This window comes from Acromyrmex echinatior, chromosome 15, assembly GCF_024713525.1.
Source record: "Acromyrmex echinatior isolate Ae372 chromosome 15, ASM2471352v2, whole genome shotgun sequence".
Classification (NCBI taxonomy): Eukaryota; Metazoa; Arthropoda; class Insecta; order Hymenoptera; family Formicidae; genus Acromyrmex; species Acromyrmex echinatior.
Window position 1 is genome coordinate 8916751 of NC_141866.1, and position 21798 is coordinate 8938548.

Sequence of the window (21798 nt, forward strand, 5' to 3'; positions counted from 1 at the left end):
TAAATGAATACCTATTATTTTCGTAATATAAATTTTAACAATGTTAAAGTTTTCGCACCAAACATTGATGAACTGCGATTTTATCTCGTTAGGAGTTTATTGAGTACGTTCATTAAAGCAGCGAACTCAATTTTGCAAAATTTCACTCTTCGTCTGTCCCTGTTTGTGTTGATGGCCAAACCAGAGAGGTGGGCGTCTGTGACGCGTGGGCGATATTTGAAATCACGAACTTCCCTTAGCGTGCAAATATCAAACGCCCACATCATTGTTCGCTATGCAGCGACGGGGATGCACTGGCAATGACGCAAGAGAGGATATAATGCACGCGACACAAACATAATAAAGGAAAAAGAAAAAAGGGGATTAATGGTAGGGGTATAATCGACACAGCTTGGCACAGCGTTTGCGGATACGAACGGTCGCTTTTTAATCATCTCATAAATACAAAGGTGGACGTGGTCGACGAGAAATGAAAAGTGAATAGATGCGAGAACCTGCCGCACGTACCGCACCATAATCTGATCGATACCAAATATTTACATGTACAATAGAATCGTATTATTCCAATTATATTACCTTAAGCTGCGACATTTGTTTCGATGGCTTTAATTAGCAAAAAATATCCGCGCGATAATGAGAATGCGAAATGACATTTTTTTTCGAGTAATCAGATGTGTACAACTGCATTACATTATTAATGCAATCGTGCGAAGTGTTTCTTTGAGTAACTAAGGTATTCTGACAAATGACGTTCAAAAACAGGGTACACAGTATCTCTTCATAAATGCCATAATCTAAAATACACATGCGCGATTAAATTACACGCATACACGCGCCTACGTCATTGTGTACACATATGTATACAATATAATATAATCCATGCTTCTGTAGATATAAATTTTTTTAATAATTAAATTAAATAATATCTCGGTACATATATATATATCTCTCTGCGATACTATAAATGAATTTGTCTTTTTGAGTTTTTTAATTCGATTGAATTTAATTCGCAATTTACATGAAATATATTTTTTAGATTAAAATGTATGTAATGAGTTGCTTGTTGACTGACAAACGAGCCATTGAGATTAATGAGCACGTTTTTAGCGCACCATCAATTCATTTTCACTTGAAACTATATTCAAATAACTACGAAGTGAAATGTTTGCGAAGAAAGGAAGAGAAAGAGATAGAATTTATGAAGCTAGGCGTAGAATTTCTCTTAGTTTCTTCCCAAGATCAATCGGGACAACTGGATATTCATGAGCTTTGAAGAATGCACTGAAATTCCCATTGGTATTCCCTGGAAATTACTATGTAAATTTATAACGAGGGGAACTGTGTGTGATTGACGTCGGGAATGGAATATTAAATCACACTAACAATTGCAACTCGATTATCGCGGATATTGATAACGAATCTTTTCATAAACAATTGATAACACGGTCCGCATACTGATTATTCGTTTTATCCAATTATCTTATAAATATTTAATCTTTAATTTGTCGCGCGAAAATACATCGTTAAATAAAATAAGTTGGAATCGCCGCAATTCCACGTAAACAATTAAAGGTTAAAGAAATAATTTATTTTTTTTTTAATAATTTTATTTTATTGACTATTTTAAATCAATTCTAGATAAAGGAATCAAAATTAATCGAAAATTTTGCTCCTTTATTACAAAATCTAATATGCTTATCACTGATAAAATAATAGAATATAATTTCGCAGAAAAATTAAAAATCAGTCTTTTTTCAATTAGCGATTTTAGGATATTTACTTCATGCCCGGCTATACATATATTTAAGTTTCTAGGTATAAACAAAAATTTATATAAAATATCGTTGTATACGAATGGACTTGTGTAAATCTTGTCATTTTTGTATATAAAAAATATTCAGAGAGCTGATGAAAAAGTTTAACAGTTTGTTCTCTGATAAGCAGAAATTGGAAAACTCGTAAAAAATATGAGTTTTTATAAATTATATTCATTTGATAGTATTTTCGCTAAAATATTTGTTGACGATACCATAGAAAGTTATGCCGCATTTATATAGACAAACATCATTTACATAGACAATTTTTGCATACTGTGATTCAAAAGTTTATTCTATTATGTTTTTACATGTAAATACATATTTAGAAAACATGTAAATTCTGAATCACAGTAGCTTCACGATTAATCACTTTCAATGATAAATCAAAATATGCAAAACATTAAATTGCAAATATTTTTCTAAATATTGTACAATAATTCCTAGCTAAGTCAAATTGCCTAGAAATAATTTTTATATATCGAATTAAATATAATATATATATATATATATATACATATATATATTTTAAATCACATTACTTTAATTGAATTTATTTCAAATTGTAGAGAAGAAAATTATTTCCGAAAATGATAAAGTTATATGTATTGGGTCATCTAAAAAGTATCCGCGGCAATGGAAGTTCATTTAAAAAATTATTTTCTATTATTAAATTGATAACAGATTCAATATTTCCTTGATAAATCTATAATACCGCAATCACGTGAATTTTTATAAGCTTTTATTAAATCAAGCTTTGAGCAAACTGAACACATTAGAAATAAATACATGTTTGGTAGAAGGAGAAAACTTAAGAAATTAATGTTGAACAGCATCTATAGATATCTAAAAGAACAATTTGTTTTAAAAAAGTAATGCTATATCCTGGAATTAACTATTTTAAATCGATTCTAGATAAAAGAGTCTAAGTTGATCAAAAATTTTCGTCACAAAGTCTGATGTTCTTATTACTGATATCCATAATATCTCCGATACGCAAATCGAGTGTACCCTTTGTATCGTTGTAACATGTCGGATTTTCCCGGGAAATCGCGTGTACATGCATATGTTACGGTTTTACACAGAAAAATTGAATCAGTGGCTCCACATGTCGTGTAAGTTCGCAACACGCGCACAAATCTCTATGAATCTCCGTGCTGAGATCTCTTAGATTTTTCCTCTAAATTGCACTTGGCTCACATCTCCGGCAGATGGTGCCGTTCGTCTGCTTGGCGATCGTTACAAATCCATAGGAGTCGGCGCGATGCAAATGCGCGAATTTCGAGCGTGAATCATGCTCTTTCCGAGAACTTGCTCAGAACTGCAGGATCTAATTGATCCAGTCGCGAAATTCTAAGATATGTGTGCAAACGCCAGGTTGATTAGGCGAAGCGCAACTTTTTCCCCAGCTGACGATTCCAACAAGGATCCATCGCTTGTCTGGCGTTTTTTGGACCACCGCCGCTATCACCCTGAAAGAAATAGAAGTTAAAATATTAAGAGATATGTCTTTTGATAATACGTGTATATCTCATATATTATTGAATCATAATAAAAATATTTAAAAATATATTTATAAGATTGAAACATCTTATCAATAATTTTAGATAATTCTTATACACAACTTTTGCCTTTTGAATTCTCAAAGAAAACCAATTTAATACCGAAAATTATTGAACAGTAGTTCTTTTAATACTTAAAATAAGTAATTAATAATTACTTTTCAGTATTAAATTGTTGTAGGGAACATAATAATTATCTAAAAACTTATTATTGATATAAAAACTCGTAGCAATAATATTACAGAATATTATTGCTATAAATTTTTATATCACTAATTTATTTCTAAGCAATTATAATGTTCGAGAGGCATCTGCAACTTATCTAGATAGATATTTTAATTTTCTAAAGTTTTTTAAAAATATTTTTACTATGACATAGCCATACATGATTATCAGAATTATATGTATTATCGAAAGATGTAAATTATACGGATATTTTTTAATTGTTATTTTCAATTTCTCAAAAATTGAAATGATACGAACGATGACTTTTTTCTTTTGTTTATCGTCAGCAAAAACTGACCTCGCAAGAGTGGAATTCGCCATTCTTCCAATCGGCGCAGATAAGTATATGTCGAATGTGCTCAATGTAATCCGCATTTTTGTACATCGCTTTACATACAGTATTATTGATAACCGGTACTGCAATCTCCTGTAGTACTGACGGTACTGATCTCTCTGCAAAAGTAGACAATTATATTTTTAGGCATCTGATGAATGACAATAATTTATCTTGTAGTTTAATAAAAGTATTTTATCTAAAACAGTCGATAGTTTTTTACTAATTAACATGTATCAAATATTAACACTCTGAGTCTGATTTCTCTTCTTAAAATATCTTGTTAAAAAATTATTCGAAAATATAATAGAAATATTAAAAACTAAGCCTGAATTTTTCTATATATTTGGAAAGTCGAGAACACAGTAAAATATGATTGCAGACGAAGAGTAATTAATATGAGGATATAAATTCCAAGTTGTATTGTTCACTTAATTAATTGACGATGCAGTTTAATACCGTAAAATCTGTCCCAGCCAGTAACATGGACCAATACGACCAATGTAGGTTTTATTGTCGGGCAGGCAGATTGGCAAAACATTTGGTTGAAATGGCAGAAAAGGCTCATAGAATCGCAACAAAGCAAGATCGTACTCGAAAGTACGCGCGTCGAATTGTGGATGGCTCGTCACAGTTTACACTCTTCTCTCTTGATACCCATATAGCTCATCTTCATTCACCAAATCGTGCTCACCGATCCTTAACAATAGCTCGCTAGGTGGTACGCTGCAAAATATATATCAATGCATTCACTTGCTGGAAAATTCTATCTGAAAATAAAATGCTGTTTGCAATCTTCTGTTGCAGTTTAAATAATAATGTCTTGCTATAAGAAAAGAAATTACGTTCAGTGTTGAAAAATTAAAAAGAATTCTAAAAAAGAGATTGAAACGCGATGACAATGTGAAGACAAAAATTGTGAAAGAAGATCAGATGTCGTGAACAATAAAATCCAGAAAAATATTATGAAATTCTGGTTCTCTTTAAAAAAACATGGAGTTTCTTATGATGTTCTTTAGGATGATCCATATAATCCTGGTCGCGCTTCTCAAATATATCAGATGAGAAAATGTTTATACAAGTCAAGACAAGTCGAGACAGTTCTCGTTCAACAATGCTGCGCCGCAATTTTGTTTATACGTCTGCGATTGCCATTGACTTAATAAGATCTGCAACGAAATCTACCACATGAGAAAATCAATCGTACGTCGCGTTGTGGGTCGATCGATCTACGCATTATCTTTAGTATATAATAAAATGTTATTGTCGTAAAAAAATTATTATCACGATTACATCTTTTTCTGCATAATATTTAAAATAATTTATTATTGCAATCGTGCGACAGACGATGGATCGAATTTAAATTTGTAATGATCTCAGAAAGGTCAAATTTTATTGAATTTCTTTTTTAGTTGATTTCTTGAAATTACGGACTTAATACCAATTTTTTCAAATAATCATCAAATGTGATTTACGTTAATGCATTAATGTTTAAATAAAATGTATAAATAATATAATGTAGCAAAATATTACGATATATACGATATATATAGTTAAGATATATTTGCTTTCTAAAACTTTTAGAGTGAGTCTGACTATGAAGAGATAAAATCTCACTCTTAAAGATTGAAAATTGAGACATGCTTTTTCAAAACTGACTCAATTTTCACTCTTTGGAGATTCCAGAGAAATTATGAAGTGCGTAAAGAAACTAATTCTAATTATTTTGTATGTGAGCTTCCTCAAATTCATCTGCCAAAGTCATTTTTCAAAGGAACTTTGCTCACCGCCGACGATGGCTTGGGCTTCAGGTAAATATTCTTCTCGTACGCATACTACAAGAACAAACAATGGATGCTTTCTATTTGATGACACAAGTCGTCACAAGTCGAAACAACTGTCATTCTATCTTTGTCCCTCTCTGAATATCAAGAAAGATAGAACGATACTTGTGGCGACTTGTGTCGATTTGTGTCATCAAATGGAAAGCACTCAATGTCGAGTTAAATCAGTCTCAATTGGACGATCATGTTGAATGCGCTGCGTTTGTTCGACTGGATGAACTGTTACTGTTGTGCGGATGTATCGCTCATATAATACTTTTGTCTGTCTGTAAACGGAATTAGAATTTTTCTGTCAATATTATCTGCGATACTCGGACGCGCATATCATCATTAATTACGGGAAATTATTGACGTTAAAATTTATGATTATACTATCATTATTTAAATTAAGATGTGCTATTGCAAATTAGATGGTAACTTATATAATGGTACATAAAGTAATCAATCAAATCATCGATAATTCATAAATTAATGCGTTTCCTATATTTCAAATAATCGTAAACAATACTTTTTTTAATTGCTTAAATAAATTACGATAAACATTATGTGATAGTATTAAAAATTAATTTAGATAAAATATAATGAGAAAGGAAAATTTCAAAAATTTACAAGGAAAGAACAGTTTTGTTGAAGTATTTAAAAATTTAACTAGATGCAGATCTGAAAATAATTTTGTTATATTGTTAAAATGATGTAGGACGTTCATGCTGGTTGCTACGAATATCAAAACTTTTTACAGCATTGTTCATGATACTTGAATTTCCTACATAATCATTTTGATGTTCTAACAAAATTATTATTAAATTTATATTTGGCTAATTTTTAGACATTTCATAAAAAATTCTTTCGATGCAAATTTAGGAATTTATCTGAAAATTGACATGATGAACCACATAGTCAGAAAATTCTTGCATAACATAAATCTTGTTCTACACTTAGAATTGTTTTTTATATGTAAAATGTGCAGATGTGAATCTGTGTTAAAATTACTAGAGACGTCTGCCTTGTCAAACGAGAAGTTTAATTAATATTAAACTTGCGGTAATCCGCAAAGAAAAGATGAAAGCATCGTTATACGATCAGAAGTTGGATCATCTTCGGGATTTAACTGGGGCAAAATTGAACGGAATAACGTAAATTCCGACCCAAATCCAGTTCAGCATTTCACCCGTCATTTTGTTTTTAATCTGAGACTAGTTCTAGTCGAGTAACAATTCGTTCCGGTCACCCAGTCTGGGAACGATCTAATTTCTTTTATTCGTGCACTCGCTCGTGCACGTGAAGCGCACGTCGTAACATTACACCGATCTGTTCAACATCTAAATATTAACCTTGTTTGTAATCCGACATATTGAGGGTCTCCATTGGTACCGGAAGTTCCATGTCGATCGTAACACTGGCAATGTTGACAATAAAGTTGTCACCGTTGGTCTCTTTATAATGTCGGGGATGATACTGCTCTCTGTTATCGGTGACTGAAAATTCGAGAAGTAGAATAAAAGATTAATTAATAAAGCATTGTTACATCACGCATCATGAAATAAAAAGCGACACAACTTATCTATATAAAATTTATATAAAATAGAAATTGTATTGTAAAAATTATATTTATATACAATTGAATATGTTATTGCAAGAAGCTTTTTTAACAGAAGGAAATTCTGAAATTCAGTGTTGTCGCAATATTAAAACTAGGAACTTCTAATTGATTTCTTGTTATTTAGACTTGTTAGAAGATATTTCTTCCAAGTTGTTGCTCCGGTTGCTCATTTGCATGATTGCGTTTGCCAATTCTTGAAAATTCTTCCATTGCGAGCAAATTCGCAAACGCGGAGTGCTCACAAAGGCTACAATTAATCTTACCAGAAGTCAATGACTGGAGAGGAGATTCCATAACCGGTTCGGTCGACGACTCTTGAGTCTCCGATAATTTTTTGATGGTAGGCGACTGAATTATTATCCAGCCACCCGGAGTTGTTATCGGCGACCAATTAGTTTTCGTTTGTTCTGCGAAGCGAAGAAACATAATAAATATAAAACCTAATTGTATTTTAATTAATCGCAAATTCACGGTGTGCAAATTCATTCAATTTTTTTCTTTTAGGGAAATCAGGAATAGATAATTTATCATAATAGCTATTATTTGTTGAGAAAACAAAGTGAATCAATGAAAAAGAAAAGTAGATTGAATGGATATCAATGTGTGTAATACTCATAAATTATTTATTAATCGTAGTAAATAAGTAAAAGCATAATGTTTTGATAAGTTTGCAAATCGAATATGTTTAATTACAGTGACAAAAAGCATGGTTATGATAACAAAAATTAATAATATTAAGACATAGATCAAAGTGTAAGAAAAAGTATTAAAAACATAAATTGGACAATAAATCAAATAAAATCGAAAATGCATGCTTATGTCAAAATAAATTAATTCCAAAATTAGAAAAAGTTCATATATACATATCAAGTAGTATACGTTACGATGTATGTGAAAAAAATTAGCAGAATGTTTTCTTTTAGTTCATGGACCTGTATTTCTCAGAAAATATTAGTTTCAGATAGATATATTATGCTAATTCAAAACGATGCGAACTGGCTTATAATTTTCAATAATGAACATATTCACAATAAATACCAACCTAACATGACATCAATTTTATTGTTTATTATCAATGTTTATAATTTGAAATTTTACACTCAAGAATGTAACACTATTATGCAACACATGTGTTATATTACATTTACGTTATTGAGTATAAAATTGTAACATCAAGATATTATTATTTTTAATTAGTGTTTACTTCTCTGTAACAAATTTTTTTTCAATCTAAACGTCGGGCATTAAAAAATGTAACGATATTGAGTGAATGTATATATGTATCTTTATTATAATAAAAAAAATTATAAGCAAATGAAGTAAACAAAAGTTTAAACAAATCACTTTTTGAAAAAATTATTTTTTGATAAAATCATTTTAAAAAAACGGATAATATTGTTGCATCAAGACTGTAGAAAATGAAAAATAGGCACAACGTGCACTGTAGTAGCAATTTAAATTAATCAAATTGTCATTTGAATGTAACAGAGAAATACTCGACTGTGGTTGGTTGATTCTTGCATTCTGACCCGGTTCGAACTCTCGGTAGAAACTAGGCCATTCAGCCTAATGTGACAGCCCGTTTCCTCTCCCCTCTCCCCCCCTCTCTCTCTCTCTCTGCCATCAACTTTTCTTTTTCTTTTTCTCTGAGATCTTTGGCTTAATGAAATCGCCGTTAACATTCCAGGGTGTTTCGACTTGGTATAATTAAACGATCATACTTGATCCGAGATGCTTGACGTGTTCTCAATCTAAACATGGAAAATCTATGAACAGTAATCCCGGTATACTCTGTGTGTACACCGTGTCAAAGAAAGTGACAGATTACTTAGCGTGGTGAACGCGAGATTTACGTGTTGAGTTAACGCTACGCCAAGTTTAAACGAGGATGAAGGAAAGAGATAGAGAGATTTTATGATATAAAAAAAAATTGGAAATTGGAGATGTCTGTCATGAAATTAAACATCCAATTGAGATTTGCGTTTTATTTGAATAGGCAAGTTGCTTGATATGCCAAATAATCAACAGTAGCAAGAATGACAGTGACATACAACAGACAGACTGATATAGTTTGTGTACTCTAAACTGGCACACTGAGAGAAATAATTTTGTTATAGAAACAAATCAAGTGAAGCAAATGTGATATTTGTTAAAAAAAACAATCGATTTGTTATGATTGCAAATTAATTTGTCAATGTAACAAATAATCAATAGTATCGCTAACAAATAAGAGGCTCATATATATATATAAAAGTCGTAGATTTTTGGTTGCAGGGTCTCAAATCATAAGAAATTGACCAATTCTAGTCAAGTATTCTCCTTATATTTGACTGTGCTTGGTCGGTTTCCTATGACTTAAGACTCCACGATCATCTACGAATTCTATGTAAACGAACATAAAGTCTATCCAAAAGATAGATTAGATTCTATATAATTTGCTTCTGTTACTAATAATTAGTTGGTATAGCAAACTAGCAGCAATTATAACAACAAAATTTGTTGTCACATATTTACCGGTTAAAAGTACTGGTGGCTTGCTAAATTAACAAAATCCTCTCTCTCAGTGAGAACTGCATTAAAGCGTCATAGTTTTTCAGCGACTGTTTATTTTCTTTTGCCGGCTTGTTGGGTCGACCGACGTTGGCTGAAAATCAACCGTAAAATTATTTGCGGTCCCAGTGTTTGCACATAGAGGGTCAGTTGGTCAGGCTCGCTCGCCCAAAAAGTTTTGAACCCGGTCACCCTTCCGCGTAGAAAATGTGTGCTGACAGAAGTGACACATTAGTTAATCATCAGCACGAAAGAAAGTTGACGATGCTTTATGTAACTTGCGGAATTTCAAGCGGTACTCATGATCATATAAGAGTTCATAAGCGCGCGCGCGCGCGCGCGCGTGTGTGTGTGTGTGTGTGTGTGTGTGTGTGTGTGCGTGCATAAGTGTACGCCCACGCGAAGAATTTTATGCATTTTAATTGAGAACAATAAACTATATCGAAAGAACAGTTTTGCAGAAGTATCTAAAACTTTAGATACATACATTATATGATCTGAAACGCCGTAAAAAGTTTTGATATTTTAGCAACCAATTTGAGAGTGTTTTACATAATTATTTTGATGATTCAACAAAATTAAATTTGTATTTAGTTAAATTTTTATTTCAACGAAATTCTTCTTTCGTATATGAAAGGTAATGATTCGCAAATAGTCATCTCGTGGATTTATGCCACTCAATGAAAACGATCACACGAAAATCGACTGAATCGGAGAACGACCGGAACGGAAAAATCACAACTGTAACTCACGCGGCTCGATGACCGTGATTGACCCACTTCTACTGAAAACTGACCAGTTCGTCCACGTTCCATTTGAACATGAAGGTAGGTTCAATGTCGTTACACGTCGGAGACGAGCTTACACACACGCGTAGATCGGACCTCGCTGTGCCGGTTATTGGTATCTTGGTATCGATCCGTTACTCAGCATACGAGGAAGATGCAACGAGCGTGTAAGAATGGGACGAGCAAAGATATGTCGTTAATCTGCAAGAATTAATTAACATTTTTCATAACTAGATCGTCGTTTTAATTTATAAATATACATATTTTGCAATGCTGATTCTAGAAAAACTGGGAAAAATGTAGATAAAGAATAATTTCCTTTTATTATAAAGAATTATAATAAGGAATTCCTAAACAAGAAATATTTTTTCGAATTTAAATTCGTAAATACTGTGCATTGTTTACATTGAAATTGTCGTTCAAAAATATGATACAGCTCAAAGATATTAAGAGAGCCGCAACTTTAAGCAATGTCATAATATCGTCTGCAATGAATGATCATCATAAGAAGTTTTTATTATTTCGAAAGAACGCGGTAAGTTTTGATCGGTTAATTCGGTTACGTTCACGATTATATTTAATTAAAGTTACTTATAATCAGAGGTCGATATGTCGATATCACGCAATTTCCATAAGATGACGTAGCGGCAATTTAATCGAATTACGATTATTAAACATCGTGTTACTGCAGAGAAACTTTCCAAACTATGTCGATGCTATCTACAACATTGTAATGTAGAAGAAAACTATTGATAATCTTCCCGCGAATAATAGAGCGAACTAAAGTACTTACTTCCCAGTTGAAATTGAGGAACGTTCATTGGACTAGGACTTGGATAACAACAGTATAAATCAACACATTGCTGATAACGATGGACCAGGCTCATTTTCGCCAGTCGCACATCTGAAATACAGAAAACCGGAAGAAATTAGATTTATGTACTTTTTAAAAGAGCTAATCTTTTTTTTCTGAGATTCTTATTTTGAGATTCAATCGTTGTTCAGCAGGTTACGAATGAAATATAATTTTTTATAATAAAATAAGAAGTCAAAAATAAGTCAAAAATTTAAAATTATAAGTTGAGAAATTCACGTTTCTATCTAACGATGTCATTCTATTTTTTCTCATTTCTCTAAATCGATGTTGTACCGGGTCTCCACTCTCAAAAATCCTGTTACATTTTTTTAAATAATCACAATATTATCAAAGAAACATTTTGGCAAGGTGAAGGTTTTTGTATTAACCGAACCGCGTATATTTGCCGTCTTGCCTATTTTGTTATGTATATACAAAATAAAAGTAAGCATATATGTATGTGTCTATGTACCTCGAAGCAAAGAATGATTCCGGAAATATATACAGTGAGTAAAAAATATAAAATATTCATGCAGAAAAAATACATTTTAAAAAAATCTTCTTTTCAAGAAAAATAAACGTTAATTAATAATTTATTAATATCGAATAGAATATACTAATTATAATTGTATTAGGTGTTGGAATTAATTCGTAGCGTTTTTAATGAAAGAATGTTATTTATTTCACATGAGCATTAAAAAATACATTAATGAAAGTACTTCCCATCACTTGTAAAACGCTACGAATTAATTCCAACACCTAATAATTACAATTAGTTCCAATGGTTACATTACAAAATATTAAATTATTACTCAAATTAAAAGAAACGAATTCTTTTGTACAATAAAATAATATAATTCTTCATATTAAAATAATATTTGGATTACATATATTTTTTTGTTTATAATAATAATTTTAAGGAGTATACTATCTATTGTATTTATAATTAGTAAATTGTTTATGCACTCGCCACTATTATCGCTATTCGTATTTGCTTTTTCGATTATTACTCTTTCGCGAAGTAGCAAGAAAAAACGAAGTTCCTCAAGATTTCAATTCCTTGTCTCAATGATCTAATCTTAAGCTTTCAGGAACGTAATAAAAAATTCACCCCAAAACTTGCAATGCAGGTCCGTTTACGGATAATTAATTTAGACTATGTCGACTATGACATTCACGACGTGACGATTAATCTGGGAAGATTCACACGAAGAACAGACGGAGTGAAGAAGAGAAGCCTCTCCGTCTGAATGTAATTACATGATGTAATTGCATTTAATTATAGCGAGACGTCAATATGCTTGTGTCTACGATTTAACGTTCATTCTTAACGGTAATGCCATTCGTAGACGACTCGTTTCAATTCGACCGGATGCTATTTAGTCAAGCCACTTGTCGACCAGTGTATCATTTACATCTCTTATACGATAATCTCGTTCTACTTCATTCCTTAAATCGCGTATAAAATACTCCTGACGAATACGCTCTTCGGTACGTTTTGCCGCCATGTGTCCTTTCTCGTGAATCGTTCGAATTACATCTAACTCTAGTGCCCTGGGAATAACGAATAAATCTCTACTTGAAATTTATATAAATCGCCGCTTATGTGATAATTCTTATATGGTTTGCCTTTGGCAATTTCTATTATCGCTTGAATCTCTTCATCGCTTACTTGTTGACTCCTAATTTGTGATATAATTGGACCTTTCGCTATTGTCATGACCGGATGCCGACTCAAAGCATCGACATGTTTCATGCAGGTTCCCAGTCTGTGTTCTATGATGTAATCATAATCCTCTATAACACTAAAGTCCATCTAGCAATACGTGTACTTAACTCTTTTTTGCTCATGGTTCGTTGAAAAGCCGCGCAGTCAGTAATTATTTTAAACTGAATTCCTAACAGATACACTCGGAATTTTCTAAGTGCCTCTACTATCGCAAGCGCTTCCAATTCGTAACTCATGTAATTCCTTTCCTCTTTTTTAGTCTTTTTGCTCATAAAATATACCGAATGTAATAAGTTGTCTTCGTCTGAAAGCTGCGAATTAATGCCCTCAACATCAGAATGATATTAAAACATTTAACAAATCTCGTTACCCTGAAGGGTGCAGTTCATTTATCTTTCACGACAAAAAGAACAAATAAATGTGTTCGACTATACACCAAGCCAAATATAATATGCTTCTATGATGCAGAATTATACACGAATGTTATATATAATTAATTGTGATTATTTGATTGATTAAACACGATTTTCTTTGTAAATATACATATTCACATTTTGTTATTATCTCCAAAGTTAGAAAAACTGTTAACGAATAAATGATAAGGCAGAACCAATTGCTCATCGTGCATGAAATTATATTCTGAATTAATAATTCAGAGGCCCCCCCCCTCTCTCTCTCTTTTTTTCTCTTTCGTGTTTTTATTTATCTGAATAACACATTTGAAATGTGACTAAGTATATATACATATATGTCTACTATATGACTCTTTGAAAACTGCGTATTAAATTAGACACAGATTATTGTTTTACAGAGCATAATGTAATTTTATCCTTTTTATAATTAGACACATGGACAGAATTGTCTTTTAAAATTTACCCTGAATATATGGTGGTTATGATTCAATACAATATTTTAAAAATTTTTATCATTTTAGTAAAATTAATCAAACTTATTATATATTTTATTGTTGTTGTATTAATGAATGAGAGATATTTACATAAAATTTTTCGAAATACAATGTTGTCTTAGGACTGTTGTTTTAGGACAAATTATATTTTCAAGATAAACTCTAAGAAAAAATTCTTTCTATGCAGGATTTGTTGAAAATTCTAGTAGAGAAAAAGAAATTTAGCGAAAATGTGATTCGGTCAATGATCGCTTCACAAAAAAAGGTTCACTTCATAGGTGCATTTTTTATGATTTTTATGATTTTATATTAATATTATATATTGTAAAGTAATATTATTATTACTTATTCTTTTGGTTTCTATTCTTATTTTCATCCATATTCTTAGTCTTTTAGATATACTTTGGCACACGAAACTAAGAAATATTCTTCTTTCACATTAGTGTGTTAATTACTCTTTTAGACATTTATGGAACTGATGCTCTCCTTCGCCCCTTCGCGTGACAAAAAATTGGACATCCGCCGACAATAGCGTGTATTAATTGGCGGACGAAAGCAACGAGAACACACGTGCGTAGTGCGTAGTGTACACGCGAGCAGAAAAAATTTTTGTCGTAATACACATAGCACTCGTGCAGTAACGGTACCTCCCACTTTCATTTGTACTCACATATCTAATGTGATACGCACATATGGGTTGGCGTCGAGATACACTCTACGCTCAAATAAAACCGTAAGTCTTAATCCTAAGCGCTGCGAGATGTGCATTAAATGATTTCTTTTCAATGGATATATACAGTTATGAGCACATCAGATGTGGCAGTGTCCGCAAAACCAGAAAATTCAAACGATGCCTATTTTTCAGCTATCATCCCTGAAAATTATTCAAGAACATTACGAAATTATTTGATATGCCCCACTATTTTAATCGAGATTTCACGAGGGATTGATTTTAAAAACTGTTACTTTTCTATTAATTCTCTAAATCGCTTCGTGTATTGGTTTTTAACTCTTTGGAATATATGGACAGTGGTTTATTGAATCAACTCAGTTATAAATATCTTTGTCAAAACTTTGTCAATGACAAACAATTCAATTTTCTTATATCTGAAAAATACTCATATTTTTTTAGAGTAAACTCTCATAAATTATGCATGAAGCTGCGTAAAATTGGGGGACATTAGTTTATACATATATACTCGCTTATCTGGCTACGCACGAATAAAATTTAATTGAAATAAGCTAATATAATCTGCTATATTAAGGAACATGCGACTAACTTCGACAACGGATTTACAATATATCCCGTTCGTCGATGCCACAAACAGAGGTTTATATACACATAAACCTCTGGATTGATTATTCGCAATATTCATCAAGCGGATTATATTGATATATGCTGAAGTGCAACTATTGTAATCCGTTGTTCATATATTTTACTTGGCTTAAGCTTAATCAATGATTTTCGTATTTCTCTATTTCTGTCTTTCTTTTATTTGCTTTTATATTTTAAAGGAGATATTATATTTATAAAATCAACCCATCTTTATCTCCTTATAATTACTGAAACTTTAATTTTTCATAAAATTTATCTTGTTAGGATGAGTATAAAATTAATATTATATTTCTTAAATAGAAAAATAGCAAATACAAAAATAAATATCTAAATAAAAAAATAAACGGTTAGATTTGTACGTAAATATTGTTATATATACATATTTAATAATTATCTGTTGACATTCGTTTCATCTATTGGGTTGGCAAGGAAGTAATTGCGTTTTTTAAACTCAAAGTTGTATATCTTCGTCAATAATAAATGAAATTTAAATTTATATGAATTTGATAATTTTTACGTACCAAAAATTACGAGCTGAAAAAGACGGAAAATTTTTTTCTCACTTTGTAAGTTTTTTTTAATGTGTCCAAAACAAATTTGAAAAAATTTTCGACTACCTCGTGAAAGCTTGATATTTTCCCTATAAAATCGGTTTCTTTTTTTAAATATTCCTACGATTTTTAATTACTGAGTTATCGCGGATTAAATAAAAGGATCATTTTGACTTTAATTGCTCATAACTCCGTTATAAATAATATAAGTTTATTAATCGATTCAGAGTTGTATTTCCACTTCAAAACAATTAATAATATCAATAACTTTTTTAGCCAGAGTTTATTAAATGTCATAAAAATGTTATAAAGATGATTCTTTGTTCGGGATGAATTTAATGTTGTTGATCTATCAATAGTTACCGACCAATTATCCTGCCATAGAAACTATAAAAAGCATTATTGCGTCGATACTGACTTCGAGAATCAAGGATGAGAGACTACAGAAGAAATCATTTGTTCGACCCACCGTAGAAATCCTGCACAGGAATCGCGCAATTAAATCGTTTAATTATCATGAATTATCTCTGAAAGTGCATTGCTCTCTTATAAAAAACGATACCATCGATCGTCGATCGTTGTAATCTTAACGAAGGTCACTCGCGCAAGAAAGTATGACTGAGTCCCGAGATATGAAGAAGTTTATACCTCGGGATCTTGAAACAGAGTCGTAAGCATACCTTGACTGATACTGCTCGACAGATCGCTGCTGTTGTTGCTTCTGCTTCTGCTTGTCACGTTGCAGCAAAACTCTTTCAAGTTGTTTGACGTTGTCAAACTATACGACGATGCATTATCTCCTTTTGATGATGTTATGGTCGAATTAAGTTTTCGACATGTTCCACGAAATCCTGGATTACCTGACGTCAGTCAGACTCAGATCTCGTATTCTCAATTGCAAATCTCCGGTGAACAGTTGCGGCACGTGGTTCAAGCTTATCGAGTGATGTTTCCCATGCCTGGCGCTTCCCTGTTTCATCTGTGACCCTGTGACCTTCACGGGCTTTGGAGAACGCCCTTCAATCAATCCCATCGGGACATCCACTCGGCAAACACGAGATATCATATGCGTGCGATAGTCAGATTCACGAATCAGGAATCTGGATGGGAGGAAGATATTTCTCATAGTGACAGCTACCAGTGATCGATATATCGGCGAAATCTTTTTGATCTTTCGGATTCTTAACGGACGAAAAAAAAGAGTAATTTAAATATTTGGGCACGGAACTCTTTTTCTATTATTGTCCTATTGGTGAAATTATGTTTTAAGAGAGGAAAGACAGTAGTGTATTCTTTAAAATCAGGAACCACTACAGAGGTATTAATTGGTATTAACGGAGTAAATGCGGTGCACATTAAAATTAGAATTACACATTTATATTATATTAGATACAAAATAAAATTAAGAAATTTGGTTTTTACGTGTATTTTATATAAAACTAACACTCTGAGCACAGATGTACCAACTCATTCAGATGTATGTAAAATTAATATTTACAGTTATGTGCAGCATATGAAAAGCGAAGATAAATCAACAATTATAGTTATATTTAAAATATTTATAAACATGATAAATGTCTTATATTTTTCCTATGGATCCTGAGAGACATTTTTTTTAATGCCTTGATTACATGATTCACTACTACCTAAACATCGTTCTATGTCTGTCAAGATGCTATGCTCCGTCCAGTAGTATGTGTTGATGGGCTCGACCTGCTCGCCACGGCTGGCACCTATCGAACTGGTTTTGCTCGGTTTGCGACTTCTAGATCCCCCGATCCTGGTGTTCACTTGTGGGCTCGCTCCCCCTGTACGAAGAATTGGCAGGCCACGACGCACACGTCGGCCGAGCACGCGCGCTCGTTCGCGTCCTCTTGAGAGAGGGAAGTTAGCTCCCCACACAAGTAAGAGGTAAAGCCGAATAGGTACAAACGGCAAGCTAAACTGCGGGATAGCCACGGATAGTAGACCATATCGGGGCCGGCGCTTATCGTGCCGACGGGGACTCTCGTACTCCGAACTAGCGTTCGGGTACTTCTCGAGGTGAGGTAGTGGCAATGACCGTTCTCTCGTGTTCTTCTTCGTCTCCCTCTCCGTCTTGCTCCTTCTTCTTCTCGGCCCCTTTTCCATCAACCTGTTGCGGAGGAGGTTCCCTCTTCTGCCATTAGCATTATAAGTTGCCGCGGGTCAGAAAATAATTTCAATAAATCCCTGCTTCAAAATTCACCAAAAGGCCCCAAAATTCGCCAAATGCATGAAATGATTTTAAAAAAAGGGACAAAACAAGGGATACGATCCACTTGATGCTACAAATGCTTCGAAACTTTTGATTGACCTATCAGATGAAAAAAGTTTATTAACTAATCTTTAATATAATAAGATTGTAACAATCACTACCATTATCATCTACATTAAAAAAAAATAACTGTAATAGATCAATTATAGAATTATTGACAAAACAATTCAAATTACACTTTCTTAATGTCTTAATAATTAAAATATTGGTGATAAGATTGTAACAGTCTCCATTATTATCAAATAGATTTTTATAAAATAACTATAAGAAACAAATTAATAGAATTCTGAAAAAAACAACTTATTACACTTTAGCGATTACATTATTAATAATACCAACAAAATATCGTCCAAATTCCGAACATGTGAATGGATTGGTTTAGAAAGAAAGGGAATGAGAAGGATAGAGTATAGAAGGATGTTACAACAGACGCTTTGTCTCGCATGCACCGCGTAGAAGGGAATGGAGCGAGTCGAACGCACTTAGATGACTTCGAAATATAGGTCAACATCCGGATAAGATGCTATGATTCCGTTTTCAAGAGTCGTACGATCGTGAGTTCTAATTTGGTTTCAAGGAACTGAATCTCTTTAACTCGGGATAGAATCGTGGTGGGGGATAGGATCTACACTTGGATTTTATTTTTTAATTCAATAGAATTTAACTTGATTAGTTAAGACTGTAGCATCTGGATTTTAATTTTTCATTTAATACATTAGTTGTTTTCGAAGAGTAATAATAATTTTTGACAGAGAATTAAAGCTACCATTACTTGGAATAATACCTTCAATAAGAATATCTTTGAAGAAGAATTAAAACTACTGTTAATTGGGTTGGACACTTAGGTTTTATTCGAGAAGCACATATATTCTTTTAGCACTTTTTTTTACCTTTTTTAAAAAAGTAAGTTTGTACTGATATCACGCATTTTGTAGTGAACGTCTTCCTGATAAACAGTTTACCTTACAATTGACCTCAAGAAATAGATTTTCATTGTTTAGTGTTTGTACGAAATTTGAAGGGGACTGAAATTGGTCTTTATTGACCCTTTTTCTTCGTGATATATATATAGATATATATATAATTTTTATATATTAATAAGTTAAAGAAGAATTAAAAAGATAATTATTTGAGTCGGTAAAAATGTCAAAACGACATCTGTATTTTCCGAAGAATGATAATTAACAAAATACCAACATATAATTTGTATATGTTGTATATTAAATTTTATGTATACTTTTGTTTTTATCCGATGTTGAATTAGGGGAAATTCAAGCAAAGCAGATGTTTTAAGGTTTAGAAAGAAAAATGTTAGGAAGAAAAACAGTTAAAATTAAGATCAGAAATCTTTTTTATTCTTATAATTTTATTTTATGAATCAACTTTGAAATAAAATAAAATTTAATTATAAAACTTGAACATTTAAATGTTTTTTTTTTAATCAAAACGTAAATAAAAAGAAATCGTCTGCTTTGCCCGACCTCCCTGGGCAAAGCGGACGAGTTACTCGAGCAATGAAAATGGAATAAAAAAATCAAAATTAATTTTAGTAATCGTCATAAAAGTAGCTGCCAAATTTTTATATAGTGCAGTCTTCATGAGCCCATTTGATGCATTGAATTTTAATCTTCGGACGATAGGTCGGTGTATTTTTCAGAACACATTATACTGCGTTGTGGTAAAAAAACTAAAGTGAGATATAAACAATCATGTGCCTTTCGTTCACTCGAAAGATCGTCTGTCTTTCCGTCTTCCCGATATTTTCAGTGCAATCACATACTGGATAAAGACTTAAAGAGGATAGGTCATTCACTTTATCCCCATCCACTTTGCCTAAAGAACCTACTTGGCACCAATTTAAGAAAGTTAGAATAAGTTAAGCAACAAGTTAAGCAACAAGAAAAATTTTAACCTCGAATAAACATTTAAAGTCAGACCAGAATTCTTATAAAAAATCATTCACACTGGTTAAGAAACAGTTACTACTAATAATTAAATTATGTACCTTAACAAAAATTGCAAGAAAACGCACAATTATTTATTTCTCTATCAAACACAAACTCAATCATATGTTTCACACTTTTATGGCGTAGTCGATCGATCATTCCTTCAACAGAGATTCATAGCATTATTTCGGATAGATAAGAGAAAATAAAAAAATATTTGCTTTGCTTAGGGCGTTAGCTTTCCCTGGACTTCCCCTATCTGTTATATTCATTATTTTATATAAAACAAAATTAAGTTATAAACAAATGGATATCAAGGATGAATAAGTCGCATTTTTATTATCATTTTTTAGCTTGGTTAACAAATCCAGTGTATAATTTCATTTCCGTTCGATTTCTTTTTGTTAAGTATTAATTATAAACAAATGGAGATCGATGAATAAATTGCTTTTCATTATCATTTCCTAGCTGAGTTATTAACAAATACCAGAATACCTATAATAATTTCGTTTATTATGCACTAGTGCTTCTTGCATCAATACGCTGATGCACTTTCGCGCCTAAATATCCAACGATACATTCTGACTGGACGACTAGTGCACTCTCAGACCGAACAGTATATTCTAGTTGAAGGACAATGATGAACATAAACATAATAACGATGACGTATCTTAAAACTTTTTTAAATCAGGACTTTGCGTTGCAATATCTCCGCTCGTAGGGGGAAAAAAATAAAAGTTTTTTTATACAATTTGAGTGAACGCTATTGATTAAGCGAATATAGAATTTGATCGGTTCAGCCGTTGTTGAGATAATAATCTTGATTCTTTGCAACTCGCGGTTTCGCGTAAAGAACACGGTATCTCTATAGCATAAAAGTTGCAGCAACACTTGCAAAGATTTTGCAGCAATATTGCTGCAAATTCTGTGCTGTATGAGTAATGTCTTTGCGCTTGACTTAGTGCCGAGACATTACCATATCTCCTGTTTTTAACAATGTTAAAATTTTCGCGCCAAACATTGATGAAACGATGAATTGCGATTTCATCTTGTAAGGAGTTTATCGGATACCGTTCATTAAAGCAGCGAACTCAATTTTATAAAATTTCACCCTTCGTCTGTTCCTGTTCGCACTGATAGCCAACCCAGAGAGATGGATGTCTGTGGCGCCTGGGCGATATTTGAAATCACAAACTTTCTTGGCGAGTTATTATAGTGAGCGAGTATTAAATACCTACACCATTGTTCGCTATGCAGCGACGGAAATGCACTGGCAATAACGCAAGAGGAGATACAGGGTGGGCCATCTATTGGTACGTTTTTGAATTTCGTCGTATGGCAACACCGAACGAGCTACAGACCCGAAATTTTGACAGTTTATTAGTCATACCGTCCGCGGCACGAAACAACATGTTTTCTCTTGAAGAGCGTTTTGAAATTTTAAAAACTTATTTTCAAAG

General features: G+C 32.4%; 2 protein-coding genes across 4 annotated transcripts in view; one reads left to right on the forward strand and one right to left on the reverse strand.

Moving 5' to 3' along the window:
* The window catches only part of NPF (neuropeptide F), a 61021-nt gene that overhangs the window by 8341 nt on the left and 30882 nt on the right, over nucleotides 1-21798 (forward strand). The gene's annotated exons all lie outside the window — the stretch shown is intronic.
* On the reverse strand, nucleotides 1603-20436 carry LOC105145658 (serine proteinase stubble-like). Of its 3 annotated transcripts, XR_015547567.1 has the most exons (9): nucleotides 17743-20436; nucleotides 16777-17196; nucleotides 11511-11621; nucleotides 10682-10918; nucleotides 7643-7786; nucleotides 7111-7254; nucleotides 4395-4661; nucleotides 3900-4054; nucleotides 1603-3286 (listed from the first exon to the last, which is right to left on the reverse strand). XR_015547567.1 is itself a non-coding variant. In XM_087413906.1 (8 exons), the coding sequence occupies exons 6-8, from the start codon at nucleotides 4501-4503 to the stop codon at nucleotides 3197-3199; spliced, it is 354 nt and encodes a 117-aa protein (XP_087270032.1). In that variant the 5' UTR covers nucleotides 4504-4661; nucleotides 7111-7254; nucleotides 7643-7786; nucleotides 10682-10918; nucleotides 11511-11621; nucleotides 16777-20421; the 3' UTR covers nucleotides 1603-3196. The 3 variants fall into 3 exon arrangements, 1 of the variants encoding a protein (XP_087270032.1); XM_087413906.1 differs by having other exon boundaries at nucleotides 16777-20421; XR_015547568.1 differs by having other exon boundaries at nucleotides 7643-10918; nucleotides 16777-20358.

Bases quoted from the DNA above. Each gene is read 5' to 3' on its own strand.
- LOC105145658 (XM_087413906.1), bottom strand. From the start codon at position 4,503: ATGAGCCTTTTCTGCCATTTCAACCAAATGTTTTGCCAATCTGCCTGC. The intron at 4,055-4,394 runs GTATTAAACTGC...CTACTTTTGCAG, and splicing joins TGGCTGGGACAGATTTTACG to AGAGATCAGTACCGTCAGTA. The intron at 3,287-3,899 runs GTCAGTTTTTGC...TATTTCTTTCAG, and splicing joins GCGAATTCCACTCTTGCGAG to GGTGATAGCGGCGGTGGTCC.